The 17,402-nt window shown below is 37.4% G+C and overlaps 1 protein-coding gene across 1 annotated transcript; it reads left to right on the top strand.

Annotated features, from left to right (window-relative positions):
• Positions 1–3,711: 3,711 nt before the first annotated feature.
• Positions 3,712–16,967, top strand: ARX (aristaless related homeobox). Its single transcript, XM_044072306.1, has 5 exons — positions 3,712–4,110; positions 5,138–5,720; positions 9,593–9,638; positions 13,617–13,948; positions 15,856–16,967. The coding sequence occupies exons 1-5, from the start codon at positions 3,924–3,926 to the stop codon at positions 16,094–16,096; spliced, it is 1,389 nt and encodes a 462-aa protein (XP_043928241.1). The 5' UTR covers positions 3,712–3,923; the 3' UTR covers positions 16,097–16,967.
• Positions 16,968–17,402: the final 435 nt, after the last annotated feature.

Genomic DNA, 17,402 nt, shown 5'->3' with positions numbered 1-17,402 from the left:
GGGCTTAGTAAGCTTGTATGGAAAGATGTATAGTGCTAGGCAGGAAGATGCCAAGAAAGGGCAAAGGTTCAGGAGGTTTGCATTAGCAAAACATGCAAACAACAGCTGAACAATAACCCTAGTTTGTCAATATGAAATCATTTAGCATTTGTTTAGAGTGCTATTTGTAGGTTTATGCTTCAAATTTTACTTTATCTTCATTGCACGTGGATTCTAGTTGAGATCTTTGACTTGAAGACAGTGGTAGCAAACCTCAAAGATCTGACCTAATTAAGCTTCAGCAAAACATCTGATATAATACAAAATTTTAGAGAAAAAGTAAATAGCATGAAGTGAGCCATAAGGTAGTAGTGTGAGTGCAATAATGGCTATTCAAAATGGCATAGAGGTTAATATTAAATGAAATCCAAGTAGATAACTGGATGGTTACTAATGGGGTACAACAAGTTCATTACTGGGGCACTCCATTTCAATGTCAGTATAAGTTATATTGAAAAAGGCTGGAAGTGAAAGTATGTATTTTTGTCAATGTCACAATGTTATGCAACAGGGAAGAATCCAAGAAGGTATCAAAAGGATGGAAAAGGACTTACAACATCTTAGAAATAGCCTGAGTAATGGCAGCTTAAAATCAGTGCAAAACTGCAAAATGAAGCACTTGAAAAAGAATAGTCTGCAAAAGGAGGTCACAAATAGGGAGACGACAATAGCAACAATAGTATTTGAAATTGTAGGTACTCATCTGAGGTGAACTAAAATTAAGGAAGAAGTATGAGAAAAAAAGGAAAGGAGGCAACTGAAGTGCTGGTATGGGAAAGGAATCACCAGTAGAAAATAAAATGTTATTATCCTTTTAGAGACAGCTGGCAAAACCCCATCTGGAGTGTTTATGCAGTCCTGGATACTTCAGTCATAAAAGGACATTAACAAGATAGAAACAGTAAAGACTAAGGAAATAAACTGCACTTTTTATCAGAAACCATATAATAAAAGACAACAATAGTTTAATAAGTGCAGTCCTAAAGAAAATGAAGAAGTCAGATGTGGACTATAACAGAAACTTTTTAACCCTTCATAGTAATCTGCTTACACTAATAAAAAATAGATGGTAGTATCAGAAAAAGAGGACAAAATATATTTATTTACTTAATTTAATGCATGTATTTATTTAGTTGTTTAATTATTTATTTATGTATTTGCTTTACAGAAAGGGTAATGGATCCTGGAAACATAACGTTAAATTAATTCTTCTGGGTAACCATGCTGCTTATCTCCATGTAGTTGGTCAACCTGAAAAGACTGCTGAAATCCTGTTATGAAGGAGAGTGCTGCATTTTCCCCTCTGCTACAAACTTGTGTGATCTCAAAGTTGTATATACACACATAGACAGTGAGAGAGAGAGAGAGAGAGAGAGCGAGAGAGAGATAGTTTGAGAGTATGATGACTTGTCGCTATGTTGTTTGGGTGCAGGAGCAATTTGTTTGTGTTATTTGACATTCAGAGTGCCCCAATTGACCTCCCAAGGTTTTAGATGTTTGAGGTGAAATACTCATGCCAATTAAATAAGATGTGATTATTCATAGTAGAATTCTTCTTCTGTAAACTCCATAGTGGAATCCCTCTTCTGAAAAGCTCGCCTTAACAAGACTACTACAGTAAACTTAGCCTGCAATTGCGAACAATGATCTCATCACTGACATTAAAAATTACTCTAACTGTTTTTGTATGGGGGTGCCTCCTCTATGTGAGGACTTTGCCCCCATGCCTCCTGACTCTAAATGACGTTTCAAGTTCTCACCAATTCAGAGTAGAGGGAAATGTAGCTTTCTGTGGAAAAGTTTTTCCCTTTTCTCTGATGTTCAGCTGCCTCAGTGTAGCTATGCTAAGAGTGTATGAGAGTGAGAACAATCACACACACACACACACACATACACATATCAGAAGGTGCAGGGGCCTGCAAAACAACTTAGTTGCGGTAGTATATGTATTGACACTTTGTCACTTGATACTTAATTCTGATTCCTCATATGACTGCAACAACTTTCCCGAAGAGGTGGCAATATCAAAAACAGTTACAGAATTCAAGAACATGTTGAAAAGACATAAGGTAATGCTATATTGCATTAAAGTAAAAAAAAAACAATCTCTTGATGAATAGTCTATAGAGCTTATTTAGAAGGTAGATAAACTCACTAAGTAGATGGCCAAGTGGTCTTTATCTGTCATCAGAATCTATATTTCCATGTTTCTGAGACAAAAATGATGTATTTTGATGTTCAAGATGCTTGAACTGGATTAAATTCTACATTTTCTGCACTAGTGTAACTAACATTCCATTCCAGAAGATGGTGGTTATGTATAGTTTGGTATGGGTGCATTACTTACTGTCACTGTCTTCAAAAATTAATACACACACACACACACACACACACACACACACACACACACACACCATCAAAATTTCAGTGCAGGCCTCCCTTTTCCTTTCGCACGTTACCAGCACAATCTCTTTCCTACCTCCCTGAAATTCTTCTTGAAGACCTTTAATTCCTTTTCTCTTTAACTTCTCAAATAGAAAATGACTTACTTTGGCATCTATGCTTATTCCCTGACTTCTGTTCTCTATTGCAGACATCCACTAAATTATATTTTGCCCAGACTCAACTCCTTAATACAGCCGTATATGAAATGACAGCTACCATGCTTAGTTTTGTCTGTTTTACTGCTTGTTTGTCTTATCTTTCTGTGATCCTATAACATTAATTAATCACTTACTACATGTTATCACCTATCCGAAAGGACTGTTGTCTCTGCTGGGATATGTGTCTGTTTTGCACTGTGATTTTACAGCATTTGCATGCCATGCTCTAGTCTCAGGTAGATTATCAAGACAAATTTGAGAAAATATTTTTCTGCCAAAAGCCGTAAAATTCTATATTCTGTTTTTGTTATGCATTCAGAAAAATTAATAGGATTCATTTTTTGTCATCCACTGACTAAAATGACCACAGTGAATTTGCAACACATTAGCACTACTTGAAAAAGGGACCCCACAAAATTATAGAAAACAGGTCATTATGTAATTGTAGAGCCTCTGGTTACCATAAACTGCTGCTGCCACACACAACATAAGCTGATGGATAAGAAAAATATAAAAGATCCAGTTTGCACCAAAAATGTCCCATCTTGTGATAGAAGAGGCACAGTGGAATGTAAATTAGTGTTTGCCATGTATTCCTTATGACACTGCAGGCTTTACAGCTACAAATGTTATATTAATCTTGCTTAATTTTAGTGTTATGAAATATAGCTTAAAATATCCTGTCCTCAAGTCAGTGATGTTCCTTTGCAATAATCTATACACACACACACACACACACACACACACACACACACACACACACCAGTTCAAACAATCCCTCAGCTTTATTCATTTAATAGTGGCAAACATTATTACATCTTCTTTATTTCTTAATACCCAGCCACCCCCACCATCATCCAAAATAAAACATAAGAAAGAAAGAAAAGTAATGCATTATACACACAGGCATAGAACTGTTAGAGGCTCTATCCATCCATGTCTGCCTCCTGCCAGTGGGGAAAAGAGAAGAGTCTACTACACAATCCTGTGTTCTGTAATCCAGTCCTGTTTTGCTGTGAGCTCTGTCCTCTTGTTAGCAAGAAGTGGAATAAAGATCCTCTGACTCTACCGTGAGCCAATCAGAGGGCTGTCAGCACGTGGCTGAGAGAGGACTCAAGAGCCAGGCAATTGCAGTTCAATCCACATGGTAATAGTGTCCTGATCAGGAAGAGGGCTAGTGGGTTTGCTGGTGGCAAAAAAAAGGAAGAAAAGAAAAGCAATCGGAACCAGGGAGAGACAGAGAGTGAGAGAGACACTGAGGGGAACATTGGAAGGAGAAAGATGAATAATCAGTATCAAGATGAAAGTTCAGAACGAAATGAGTGTAAAAGTAAATCTCCAACTTTACTCTCCTCGTATTGCATAGACAGTATTCTGGGCAGGAGGAGTCCCTGTAAAATGAGATTGATAGGGGCACAGAGTATCCCTTCTTTGGCCAGCAGGACTGAACAGAGCAAGCCTGTGGAAGGTAAGGCTTTAATGTCAAAATAGGACGTATGGTCTGGTAGTTGGGTCATAGGCCTGCTGCCTAATAACAACTTAAACATGTCACCAATGCATTTGCACAGTTTACAGTGTGATTTAAATCGTGACAGCGTGGGATTGTTTGACTGAAAATCGGGAATGGTTTTACAAAATTGGAGACATTAAAGCTGTTTCATGCGTTTCAAATCACAAGGAGATGCTAATACAGTAATAGAATGAACAGCTGTTCTGCCCACTGAGGCCCGGAGAGATTACTGTAAACTATCCCCCCACATGTCATTATTTTATATAATAATGACTCAGACAGTTGGCTAACTGTATAACACTTCTAGCAGACTAACGAGCAAAAGTGTTCTTGGACGGTTATACTTTTTCAACAACTGAATAAAATGCTTCAGATATTTTGTAATGTTAATGTAAATGTTCTTCGAGTTATTCCCGGTAACAATCGTTTCATATAAAAATAGATTAAAAAAGCAATTTCTTCTGTTGAAGTTGAAATCATAATAGTAGCAGCAATATGTAAAAGCAGTAGCTGCCTTTACTGTATTCGATGCATATGCATGTTCCTTTTTTTTAAAAAATGTTTCACTAACAATAGAATTGGAGACTGTTTTATCTTTTATTGCATGCCTGATAAATATACTCCACCATTAACACAGAAATAAACCTTTATGTAAAAGTAGTTGGACACAACAGACAGAGAAGTTGTGAATTATGAAATTTGTCCTAGGAATTGCCACTTACATTTTTAATGTACTACTATTCCCAGTATTGTGTATTTTTTATTATTTATTTTTTATTAAAACTGCGTTTGCAGCTGCAGACAATGTATTCTGTAAAATAATAGAAATGTTTTAAACATTGAAACGTTAGAAAGATTTCCTCCCAGTGACAGGTGTCAAACTTTGCTGTATTAACTATTTTATATAACTGTATGCATGCCCGTAGGAAAAAATCGTTTCTAAATTATTTATATCCCTTTCTCTCCTGTGGTGACTCCCTCCTAGGTTCCCAGAAAGATATTCTTCCTTTTGATAGCGAACTCCATTTACCTCCTAAGCTACGCCGACTGTATGGACCTGGAAACAAATTTTTGGATTCCACACGGGGATTTACTGACTCAGGGGAGAAGGTGGACAAAGACAGGACTTCCGATGCAACATGCTGTGATACTTTGAAAATCATCCAGGCTCCTCCGGTAAGCATTAGTCGCAGTAAATCTTACAGAGAAAATGCACCCTACTCCCAAGGAGTCCTTGGAGAAGAAAAGGGTCCCGGGCTGGTCACCGAGGCAAGGCTGGATGTTGACTCTCTCAAATATGAAGAGGAGGAAGATGAAGAAGAAGAGGAAGAAGCAAAGGAAGAGTTGTGTGTGGAGAGCGATCTTTCCCCAAAAGGAGGCGAGGAGCTGCAGGCCGATACAGATGGCAAGGATGGGGAGGACAGTGTGTGCCTTTCAGCTGGCAGCGATTCGGAGGAGGGGATGCTTAAGAGAAAACAGAGGCGGTACAGGACTACTTTCACCAGTTACCAACTTGAGGAGTTGGAGCGAGCTTTTCAGAAAACGCACTACCCAGATGTATTTACCAGGTATGACACATGCAGGGGCATCAATTTCCGTTTAGTTCAGCAGCATTTTAAAGAACACTGAAAAATAGTACTTGTGTGTGTCTATCTGCTATGTCTACAGGTAAATGTGAATATGCCAAGGTGCAGTTATTTTTATTTTCTACAAGTTTTTTTTCAGTTTTCAGAGCACATCTGAATGCTTTCGAATGACTTGCATTATCATCTTGCACTGCAATAAATATTTAGCTTTTGAAAAATTGTGCTGAATGTGTTCAAACTCATAATTCCACGATTTATCCGTATAACGACCTGAGAAGTTCGGTACGCTCTGTTATAAAACTTCTACCAATGTGCATATAAGTCGTGTAACGTTATAAAATCATCACATTGGATGATATATTTTGTAGTGATAATAATACACAGCACGTTCACCTACAGTCTGTAGTTAAAACCACCCTTTCTTTAAAAGGTGTTCGTATACCTAACATGAAATGACAAATCTGATAGCTACTGACAAGTTAAATGGCAAGCAAAAACAAAATTGCTGTATTGCATGACAAACTTGGCAGCTAGTATCACAGAAAGTGGTAAGTAAAAAAATGCTGTGTTAAAGTTCTGCTAACTCATTGTAGGAGGATAAGAAGAATATTTGTCAACACTAACAAAGAGAAAGTGCGAGTTGTGTTCCGTTTTAAAAGCACACCCTATGTGTGCGAAGGCCGAATGCCTTTTGCACCTTGTCGTTATCAAGGCATAACTCACTCCTCAGAAGGTGCTAATGGTTGCATAAAATGACTTATTGTGCTAAAGAGGCAGAAGTGAACAGAAGGCGTAAGGAATTGTCTCTCTCTCTCTCACACACACACACACACACACACACACACACACAAAACTTCTCACTATATCGGATGTGCTCTGAAAACTGAAAAAAAAAACATACAAAACAGTGGAAAGAACTGTCATGCAGTAACGGAAAACTGCCTATAGGAAACATCATATGCATTTTGCCAAATAGTCAACAGCAAAGGAACAGAGTGGGCTGTGGTTTACTATTTGCAGCTCGCTTAAAAGTATTACCACAGTTATTTGGTTTGTGAAAACCAAACAATTCTAAACAAGTTCTGCACTGCTGGCATTAATTCAGTGAATGTGTCTGTCTCTGGTCCCACCACAGAGTGCATTATTTTGGTGTTAGACGTCTTGCTGTATGAAATTGATATATATTTCATTGAAGGGCAGCACTAGGTCAGTCTTGTGAAGACAATTCTGTTAGAAAGTAAGTATTTTGCAATAGTGATACTACTCTAGTCTGACCTAACCATGTATGTCTATAAACGTGCTGGTTATGAAAATAAAAGGTTATAAGGACTTTCTTGTAAGCAATTAGTGGAAAAGAAAGAGAGCACCTATATTACAAGCTAACTATATTATATCGATATGTTTTATAAAGCATATGCTGAACCATTACAATACTGAAGAATAAAAAGTGCATAACAGTTTTCAGCCATGGACTATTGTAACTATAACATCCATCAACTTGCAAAACTGATTATGTTAATTTTGTTTGCATTGCCCTAAAATATAACTCTAGCATAAATACGTCTATCTAAATATTTCTCATTTCGTCTTGAAGTGTTGCACTGTCTTTCTTAAATTATGTATTTTTGTAACAAAACAAGGAGGAGTGAACCCACTAAGCAGTATAAAATATATTTAGAGACCTTTTTATTATGTCCAAAATGCTTGTTAATACAATCACATTTATTGTAACAGCCTTGGAAGTAGATAATGCGTACAAGTAAAGATGACCATTGCATACTTCTCAACTTCTTTGCTCAAGAATTCTTAATAACGCCAGGCAAAGGCCCAACATAAAAAATGTAAATATTTCTCTAATTCACTTTAAAAATTAATAGAACAACAGGTTTTGCATCTATGTCAATTTTCTGAACAATAAGAAGTATGAAATTCTAATGTTTGACATTATTTTAACTGCAAAATGTTGCAGAAGGCCGGGACGTTTGAGATGTATGTCCCTGGGTTGTAACTGGCTTTCAGCATTTTTGGCTTTTTCCGAGATTCTTGAATTAATAGGTTTACAGCTATGCAGAGGCCACACACACACACACACCGTCCTACATACTGTATTGTTTTTATTATTATCAGTGGTAGTTGTATTGTTAGCAGTGCTAGTAGAAATTGTATACTTTTCCCACATGAAGCCACGGCCTGTTAACCGTAAACCTTTTACCAGAACGCAGGTGCATAATCCTAAAACCTAATTTAGAATACAAGTTACAACAATACAACTGTCCCAGCATTCTCTTAACCATACAGAAAAAAGAGTATTTATTACAGCTGGAGAGATTATCAGCATTAATTTCAGGAAAATAAATAGTTTCCTGTAATGAGGTAAAGTTTAAAAAAGTGTTTTACTGCTGTCAAAGAACCATTAAGCAATTAAAATTGGAAAATCCTGTAGTCAGACAGAATATTTTGCTTGAATTATGATTAAATTATTATTTGGTTATTTTTTACTGTTTGGACCGAAGTGAAGATTCGTCTTAAATGTAAAGGAAGGCACCGTATTGACAACAAATTGTGTGTTCTTGATGACTGAACTGATTTCTGGTTGCCAGACTAGTTTGCTTAATTGTTCACTGTGGTTAAGGACCTGATCGAATTTATGTATTAAGGAGTTTAAGAAGTGGACACATGATATGTTTTAACCAATTAGATGTCTCTATTTTAGATATCCATTTTGTATCAGTTAAGCACTTTTAAGGTTAGTGTGATTTTAGAAGACTTTTGTGGGTATTAATTTCAGATATAATTTATAATTATGAAACATTTACATTGCTTCTATAGACTATTAAGGAAGCTATATGACATCCAGTAGAGGGAATAGCAAAGTAGTACGAAAGTTTACTAAGTCTGGTTGGTTGTGTTTTACTCCAACGGGTATAACAGCATTGTCCAGAAGTTCAGAAAAACAGTAAGACATCTGTTTAATAGCTTATACCTTAACGCTTGATATGTCTGCATAAAATGTCTCTGGAAACCTGGAAGCCACTATTCCACTCTTTTAAAAATGTTCTTCCGGAATATTATCAAGCGGGTATGTTGATCTTAAATGCAATGCTCTGTTGAATACTGCAGTCGTATTTGATTTTGATAAAACAGTTTCATATTTTAATCGGTCTTTAGCCGGTAAACAAGCATTGTAAGATGAACCTGCCAGTGTGGTCGATTAATTGTGATTTTGTTTACAGAATACAACAAATATACTTTCTGCTTTATTGTTTGTGGTGTGTATTGCCGGCTTTGCTTCAGAAATAATGTATGCAAATATAATACATGAACTGGGAGCTGTTAAGAAGAAATTTGAGTGTTCCGTGTTCCCCAAGAAATTACTCCATATGTCCATTCTCTCTTGCCGTTATTAGGGAACACAGGATTACCGCGCTCCCTGATTTTTGTAGGACAGTCCTGATTTGGGCAGCTATGGTAGGGTGGAACATCTGCTAATATTTATTAGAAAATATACCTTCCTCTTAATGCCCTATAAGGCAGTGATAATGTAATAAAATAGCTTGATGTGACTGAATAATATTACTAACAGCAAATATGTATTACACAGTTTAGATGATAATAATAAAGCAAAATCGATACTTTTATTGCTTTAAAGTGTGGGCAGTCTACAGAAAAGTCATAGTTCACTAGGAAGTTTCACAACTTTTGACATCTAAAATGCATTAACATCTTAATGAAATACATTATGAGAATGTGACATCAGACTTTGATACTTAAGTTTTATGAGCACAACATTTAACTAGTGTTTTGTTTGCTGATTGTTTTCTGTTTATTTAGTTGTTTGTCTGTTTTATTTTCAGAGAGGAGCTGGCCATGCGTCTTGATCTGACAGAAGCCAGAGTACAAGTAAGTCAACGTATTTTATACATCAGATACGATTCTAGCACTTCATGACATTTGGATTGTTTCTGTGTAACAGTCACTTTTTTTGTTTGCTTGGTGCTCTGTGTTGCTACCGGTTTTACAAATGTCATATTGAGGATACTTAACGTGCTTCATTTGGATAGTATTAAATCCAAGAATGCTGTAAATTCAAACAGCAAACAAAGCATGTTATGACACCAATTTACGAAGCAAGCACTGGTATTTTATTAAAGTTAGAACAACACGACAGGAATATAGCAAACACGAATCTAAGAGCGATAAAGTATGGAAAAAAGAAAATATGAATAAAGTTTAGCATAAAGAGGAGAGGAGAATACTTCCTCCGTGTATTAAATGAAAATCTAGAAATATATTAGACTGGATGTGAGAACCGAAAACAATAACAGCCAAAATGTATGGGGAAGCGCTTGACGGTGAGTTCTTCTAACTTAATAAATTAAGTTTTTACGACGAATGAAACAAGTAAAAAATATAAAGTAATATGATATATATTTGCTCCTTATCTGTTTAGACTAGGTAGTCAAGTAAAGTATTAGGTTAGCAATGCCTTTTATTGCTCCCGCCTATAAGCCATCAATTGAGATATATAAAAGCACACTTAGTACTTAAGTAAACAGGGCCATTTAAAGGTAACATGTTGTTTGATTTCCCTTTGCCTAAAAGGAGTGTGTGGGGGGAGGGGGCGGCTAATGTTATTTGATTTCCTATTTCATTTGCAATAACCTTGCACCAATCTAATCATTGCCTCAGTAAGTGAGTGCAAAGCTATTAAAAGTGTTTGCCACCCCATACCAGAGTGCATTTTCCAACGCAAGTGTCATAACCAAAGAGACGATCAACATCGGGGTGCCCTGCTGGCTAACAAAAGACAGATGTCCTCGGGCTGGAAACTGAGTAAATCACTGTACAGTTACAATCAGGCGCTGATAAAGCATAATAAATTCCATATGGCTCATTTAATACACAACAGCTTCTTGCATTAGAGGGTCTAATGATGAGAGTTCGCCCCTTCTTTTATTGACACATTGCTCCATTGTCAAACAGAGATGTGACTGCAAATCATTTCCAGTTCTGGAATAAGTCGTGGGAAAGTCAAATAAGGCTTCTTGAAGGTATTGTTTTTGTTCTCTGAAATTTAATTTAATGCCTATGAAATTGTTAGAATTCTTTTCTCCCTCGCTCTCGCCGGCTCTGTCTTTTTCTCTCTTTTGCTTTGTCTGTGGACTTGCGTATGTTCTACTGCCCGTCCCTGGCTACACACACACACACACACACACACACACACACACACACACACACACAATTTCTGGAAACTTTTTTAGAAGGAAAACAATGATTCTGAGTGCATATTAATTTAGATGTGTTGCATTTTACCTAGTTACTTCGCAGTAAAAAGTTATATTTGCGCAGACAGCTGCGTTGAAGAACACTTTACACTATTATAAGTCTTGTATAACATTTATAGCGTGTTTCAATTAAAGAGGTCAGATCATGGCATGTCACAGTCAACTACGAAACATTGTTTGAGCCATACAGCCCACAGTTATTTTCATTCATCCCTCATAGTTCATTAATGTAAGAATTATTATTGTGTGTCAATCCCTCTCGAGTTTGAACCCTCCCTGGTGTAATGGAAAGGTCTGGTAGCAGTCTATTCTTTTCACCGCCTTGTTATTTTGTTAAGGAAATACTCTGATGTCTTTCAAAAATATCAGAACTAGCATAAATAGCGTGCTGTCCGTGATGTCTGCGTTCCTTGTTGTTGCTTATGTTCACACTTAACTAGGAAGTGCCATCTGTAATCAGATATGCTTCCCCCAAAATTAGAACATACAGGCATGCGCGCGCACGCACACACACACACACACACACACACACACACATGTCGTTCTCCGTTTATCTAGCTAGCTATCATCTAGCATTTGTTTAAGACATAAATGGTCTATGCAAGACACTTTTTGGCCGCGCCCCGGACCATAAGGCAAATATAAGCACTTTCTATATTTGTGTACGTTTGGTGATATGCAAAGAATAATTATAGTTACCGAAACTAATAGCAAAAACAGTGCTTTTCAAGCCTATACAGTCACTGGATGATTAGTTATTTTTTACATTACCCTTGCCACAGTTGCTATTTTCAAGTGCTTTGTCCAAAATTAGTCTGACGGTTACAGAAAGCTTTAGGAACTGTTCGGTTAACTGAAACCCCAAGAAATGATGTGATAGACGCTGCATTTATAACATTATAGGGAACCGTCACATGTTTATCCTAGTGATTCCCTTGACATTTTGACACTTGCAAGTACCTTTCCTTGATTGTAAATATTCGTTGTTCGTGGAGAGACTTAGTCAATATGCAAACAGAACATTTCTCTTTTTTTTCCCCAGGTAAGTTAAAGTTGACCACTGGCGGTGGTGGTTAAGGTTGGGGAAAGGTGCAGCCTTACTGACCATGATAGTACAACAGAGCAGCATACGGTGTTTCTGCAAAATGTATTTGTAGGAGCATTTAGTTTTGGTATGGCCTACTGTAGAACCCCAGTGGGAAAGAAAATCTTAGCTTTTCCTGTATTTTAAATTTCATAGTAACCCCCCCCCCACACACACACACACACACACCTGTGCACACGCATGACGGGTTCCAGTCAAGTTACTGAAAAGCAACAAACTGAAATAATACTGAATGTGCAATGATGAAATGTCAAAATGCTGAAACATAGCTCTCAACCAATCAATTTTACTTGCCTGCCATCATAGCTCTCGACAAGGCACGGACAAATCTCAAGAGAATCAGCGACACATCCGGAAATAATCAGGGGCTCTTTTAAAGTATTAATACTATTAACTTGAGATATTGACAAAATAAGAGAGTATGACCGTATACATTTTTATGATGCAAAATAAGTCTATAACCCTAATTATTATCACTATTTATTAAGGGTAATTCACCACCCTTTCTCCAAAAGTCATCAGTCTGAGGAGGGATTAGGAGGGTCAGAGCAAAAATATGACTCAAAATCAGAGACGCTCCTGAAAATCAGGGACAGTTGGGAGGTATGTGCTGAAATATCAAAACAATTTATTCTCTCTATATATAAAGAACTGGACTTGCCCCCCCACACACACACACACACACAGAGGTTAGCGTCCATTTCAGAGTTTCACTTACAGGTGAGTGACTTTTGCTGTCTGACTGGCTGCCTCCCGGTGCTCTGAATATTTGTAGTACAGAATGTTATTGGGTATTTTGACATCAACATAGTGAAGTTTCAACATTTTGACATTTCAAGATTTTGCATTCATATTCTGACTTTCATTACATTATTATTCAATAAGTTGTCAAGTATTCTATCTGCCTTTGTATGTATACGCACACACATAAATATGTGTGTGCGTGTGTGTGTGTGTGTGTGTGTGTGTATATATATATATATATATATATATATATATATATATATATATACACACACACACACACACACATATATAGCCTACATGCACACATACATGCAGTCTAAGATTTACACATTATTGTTACCTTATTGTAGGTGAAACCTTCCGATTTCAAACAACTATTGAAACTCAGCAACATGGTTTGCAGACTGGTTTGAGATTTTCACATTTTTTCCTCACTGAGTTATCTGTATAGCTTTTCAAAGCCACTTCGATATACTAAGAACTGAACAATATAATCATATTATATATTGCACCTATTAAAGATGCTATATTGAATCATCTGCTTATTTACTTCACAATGGCAGAGTGTGTGTGTCCCAACACACACACACACACACACACACACACACACACACACACACACACACACGGCATATTGTTGTGTCTTTCACAAAGTAGTATAACACATTACTAAAGAATGTGTAGCTAACTCAGTTTTCATGCTTCTAAGGTAAAGCACTTATCCTTTCTGTTTTGTTCTAGGTCTGGTTTCAGAATCGAAGAGCTAAATGGAGAAAGCGGGAGAAGGCCGGTGCCCAGACTCATCCCCCAGGTTTGCCTTTTCCCGGTCCTCTATCGGCTGCCCATCCTTTAAGCCCTTATCTGGACACAAGTCCTTTCCCTCCTCATCACCCAGCTCTTGATTCGGCTTGGACAGCGGCAGCAGCGGCAGCAGCAGCAGCCTTCCCCAGTTTGCCTCCCCCACCTCCTGGATCGGCCTCTCTACCTCCAGCTGGAACCCCACTAGGACTTAGCACTTTCCTGGGAGCAGCAATGTTCCGACATCCTGCTTTCATCAGCCCTGCATTTGGCAGGTAACTAGCACTTGGATTAAAAAAAAACTAGTCAATGCAACCCGTTAATAAAACAGTACAGCTCAAGTCTACCCCTGTCTGAGGTTATATCAGTGAAAAGCAGGTGGCAAATGTATTATATGATAACCAGTTTTTAGTTAAGAATGTTTACTTTTATATAGGATATATTTGCGCAATTTCATTGTCATAAAACTGCAACAGATGTTTGTATAAATACAGGACTGTCGTTGTACCATATTAAAGTAGCCGTGAAGAGAGTTCTAGAGAAAATCCTGGTCTAGCACTGGGACTGCTTGTGCTTTATTTGGAGTCTTTGGGTTATGAAGCAGGTGCCTTGTCTTGCTCAAGTTGTCATGTGGGGTTGTCTTTCTCAGTAGTTATTTTTGTCTCAGTCATGTGCATGTTTCTAGTTGATTTGATGATGACTTTGAAGTGTTCATTGCAAAATGGAAGAGAAGGCCCTTTAAAAGGATAAAAGCAATTTAACGACACAATTTACTTGTTCTTTTGTTTTAATAACCTAGTGAAGTGTGCTGCTAATGAAATACATCAGGCAAGGTGCAAAAAAAAAACAAGGCATAGATTGCAAAACTAGTCTGGTTTGCAAAAGCACCAGCACTTGCATTTTTTCCCTTTTCTAAGGCTTAGATAAAATACACGAGGATACATGGGCTGAAAAATAAGAGGCCTTTCAGTCTAAAGGATGGTCACAGAGATGGAGCTGAAACTGTATATTCCTCAGCATCCTTCCATTCATCAAATGTAAGTCAGGTGTGGAGCCCCTACCTCCTACCTCCTCTACCCTACATCAACAGAAGTGGTAGGGAACACAAATGAACTGGCACTCGTTTGTTGATTTTTTTCAGAAATAGAAAATACTCATAATTTAATGTTTCGCTTGTTGGTAAAGAAACAGATTAAGCCACGTAGTACAGCCTTCCGCTGTCTCCTAAAAAATCACTTGTATTTTATGGGTCTTACCTCTTAATACACATATAAATGATATCTATACATTAGACATAATTATCTTCAGTCGTCTCTCATTATAAACTGTGCTGTCATGACTTAGCAGGCACCGGGGTCTTCACGTTTACTCCGATGTGGGTATCATTTCTTTTTCAATTAATGGAATTGCCTTGATGTAAATCCGGTTTGACAATGCTTAGAGTGATCAAAGTGAAGATAACGACTTCACTTTAACAGAGATTATTCATTCTTTGTGTGCCCCTTTTTAGCGTAAACATTCTTAATGCTACCATAACTCATAACTATTGATTGGATAGCGTTGTTGCACCTTGATGCTCTTCTGCGAGTCACCCTCCTGTACGAAAAGCCAGCAAAATGTCACAAGTAATGTTATAAGCTTTGGCATGAAATATTTTTACTAATACCATAAAATGACGCTCTGCTTCCCCCAACACGTCAGTATATATATGTTCCCTTCTAATTTTTCAGAATTGGTATATAATTTTCAAGTCATCCCCAGCTTTACTTACCCATTTGTCTAGTTGACATGTGTTTATTAAGTCTAGAAACAATCATTAATCAGTCTTTTTTACAGTTTTTTGCAGAAAGCAATTTCAGTAGTGTTTCTCAGCGCCTCTGTATTACTTAATGCGTTGCACACTACTGTAAATGTTACGAATTCTTCCCTGCCCGGGGAAAAATGCCATAGTTAGGACAACTGTTGTTTACTGATTTATTTATTGGCTTATTTACCCTGCTGGACCAATCCCATTTGTAGCCATTTCAGAGGGAATTCGGGGGACTGTCCCGTGCATGTGTGTGCGTGTGTGTAGACGATAAAATCTTTTTTTTTTTTTTAGACCAAAGCAAATCTGTCAAACCGTATTTTATGAAAACCTGCAACTAAATCACTGTTTGCTGCTGTTTTTTGTTGCTTGCAGACTGTTTTCCACCATGGCCCCCCTAACCAGTGCTTCCACTGCTGCTGCCTTGCTGAGACAACCTACTCCCACAGTGGAAAGTGCAGTCCAGTCCAGTGGTCTAGCGGACCCAGCAACAGCCGCTGCAGATAGACGAGCCTCCAGCATAGCAGCACTGAGACTCAAAGCAAAAGAACACGCAGCTCAGCTCACACAACTCAACATCCTCCCCGGAAGCAATACTGGGAAAGAGGTGTGCTGAATACACGTCACCTCATACAATAGCAATCAAGACCAAATGGAGTGAGAGGACCACTGACTGACTCAAGAGACAGGTTCTCAACGTAAGAACTTTAAGAAAATGGAAGCGTCATTTTATGAAAGTTTTAAGTAGCTAAGCGTAACACAAAAGCACCAGTTTCATTTTCAGCTAAACAGCATCACATTTACTTTTTTTCTACCAGAAGCTATAATAGTCACAAGCGAACGTCTTATGCTTTTGCAGTTTACAAGATGCAGCCAAAAACCTCTGATCTCCACACATTGTGTACCAGATTTCATAGAAACACCTGGAAGATTTCAGATTAACGTGATCTAACCATAAATATTTGTGCATTATTGACGATCTGAAATGTAGCCTTTCGGTATGAACATCTGTTGAATATTGATGTAACTTCATTGTTACATGTACATTTGGACATCGCTACCTAACTGGATGCTCTTTCTTCGCAAAATGAGTAACCTGATGCTGTAAAATACAAACTGTGCACTTAAAGAAAATGAACAGCTCCTGCCTGTGATACCTTCATAACATTAACCAAGGGTTTTATACCAAACCAAAGGGAATTACACTGCCAGTATATATGGACTGTTTATGTCACTAAACTGTGATTAGTTTATGTACATACATATATATAAATATATGCCATTGTTATTAAAATTCAGAAAACAGAGCTTTGTATATTTGAAATGTTATACAAAATTTGCACTCAGTATAGTGATGTAAAGTGTAGAATTATTGTGTTTGTGGGTATGCTAGGTTCCTAGAAATATTTATGTACAAACTTCTTTATTTAACTTATTAACTGTAGACGATTCTGAAGCCTTTAAATACAACCCTACTTTTTGTGTAATGTTTGTCTCTACTTTTCACTGTTATATCATAACTGTTTCATTTAAAAAAACGAGAGAGAGAGAGAGAGAGAGAGAGAGAATGAAAGAGTGCATAACGGTAGACCATAATGGCACTTAAACCCTAGTGTGGTTTAAGAACCTGTGGGTGTTTTATCTCCACTCGATCTCAACAGAACTGTATTGCTTAAAAATATTCACCACCAGCAATTTCTGCGTAAACAAGAACATTAATAGCAATTATGACAGTGTTAATTAAGGTATCTATTATTAATTTGACAGTACCATTTACGGTTTGACCTATAGTATCACACAATGCAGTGCTAACGAAATTAAACCGAATCCCATTAGTCACAGCGACTCTAACCACAAGTTGGTGCCGCCAGGCTGTACAAATCAGGGAGCAAAATTTTTGCCTAATTCTAAATTTCCTGATT

This window comes from Protopterus annectens, chromosome 5.part0 (genome assembly GCF_019279795.1).
Source record: "Protopterus annectens isolate FY-2018-M chromosome 5.part0, PAN1.0, whole genome shotgun sequence".
NCBI lineage: Eukaryota > Metazoa > Chordata > Ceratodontiformes > Protopteridae > Protopterus > Protopterus annectens.
The sequence above is the reverse complement of the archived record's forward strand: the minus strand, read 5'-3'. Positions and strand labels throughout refer to the sequence as shown.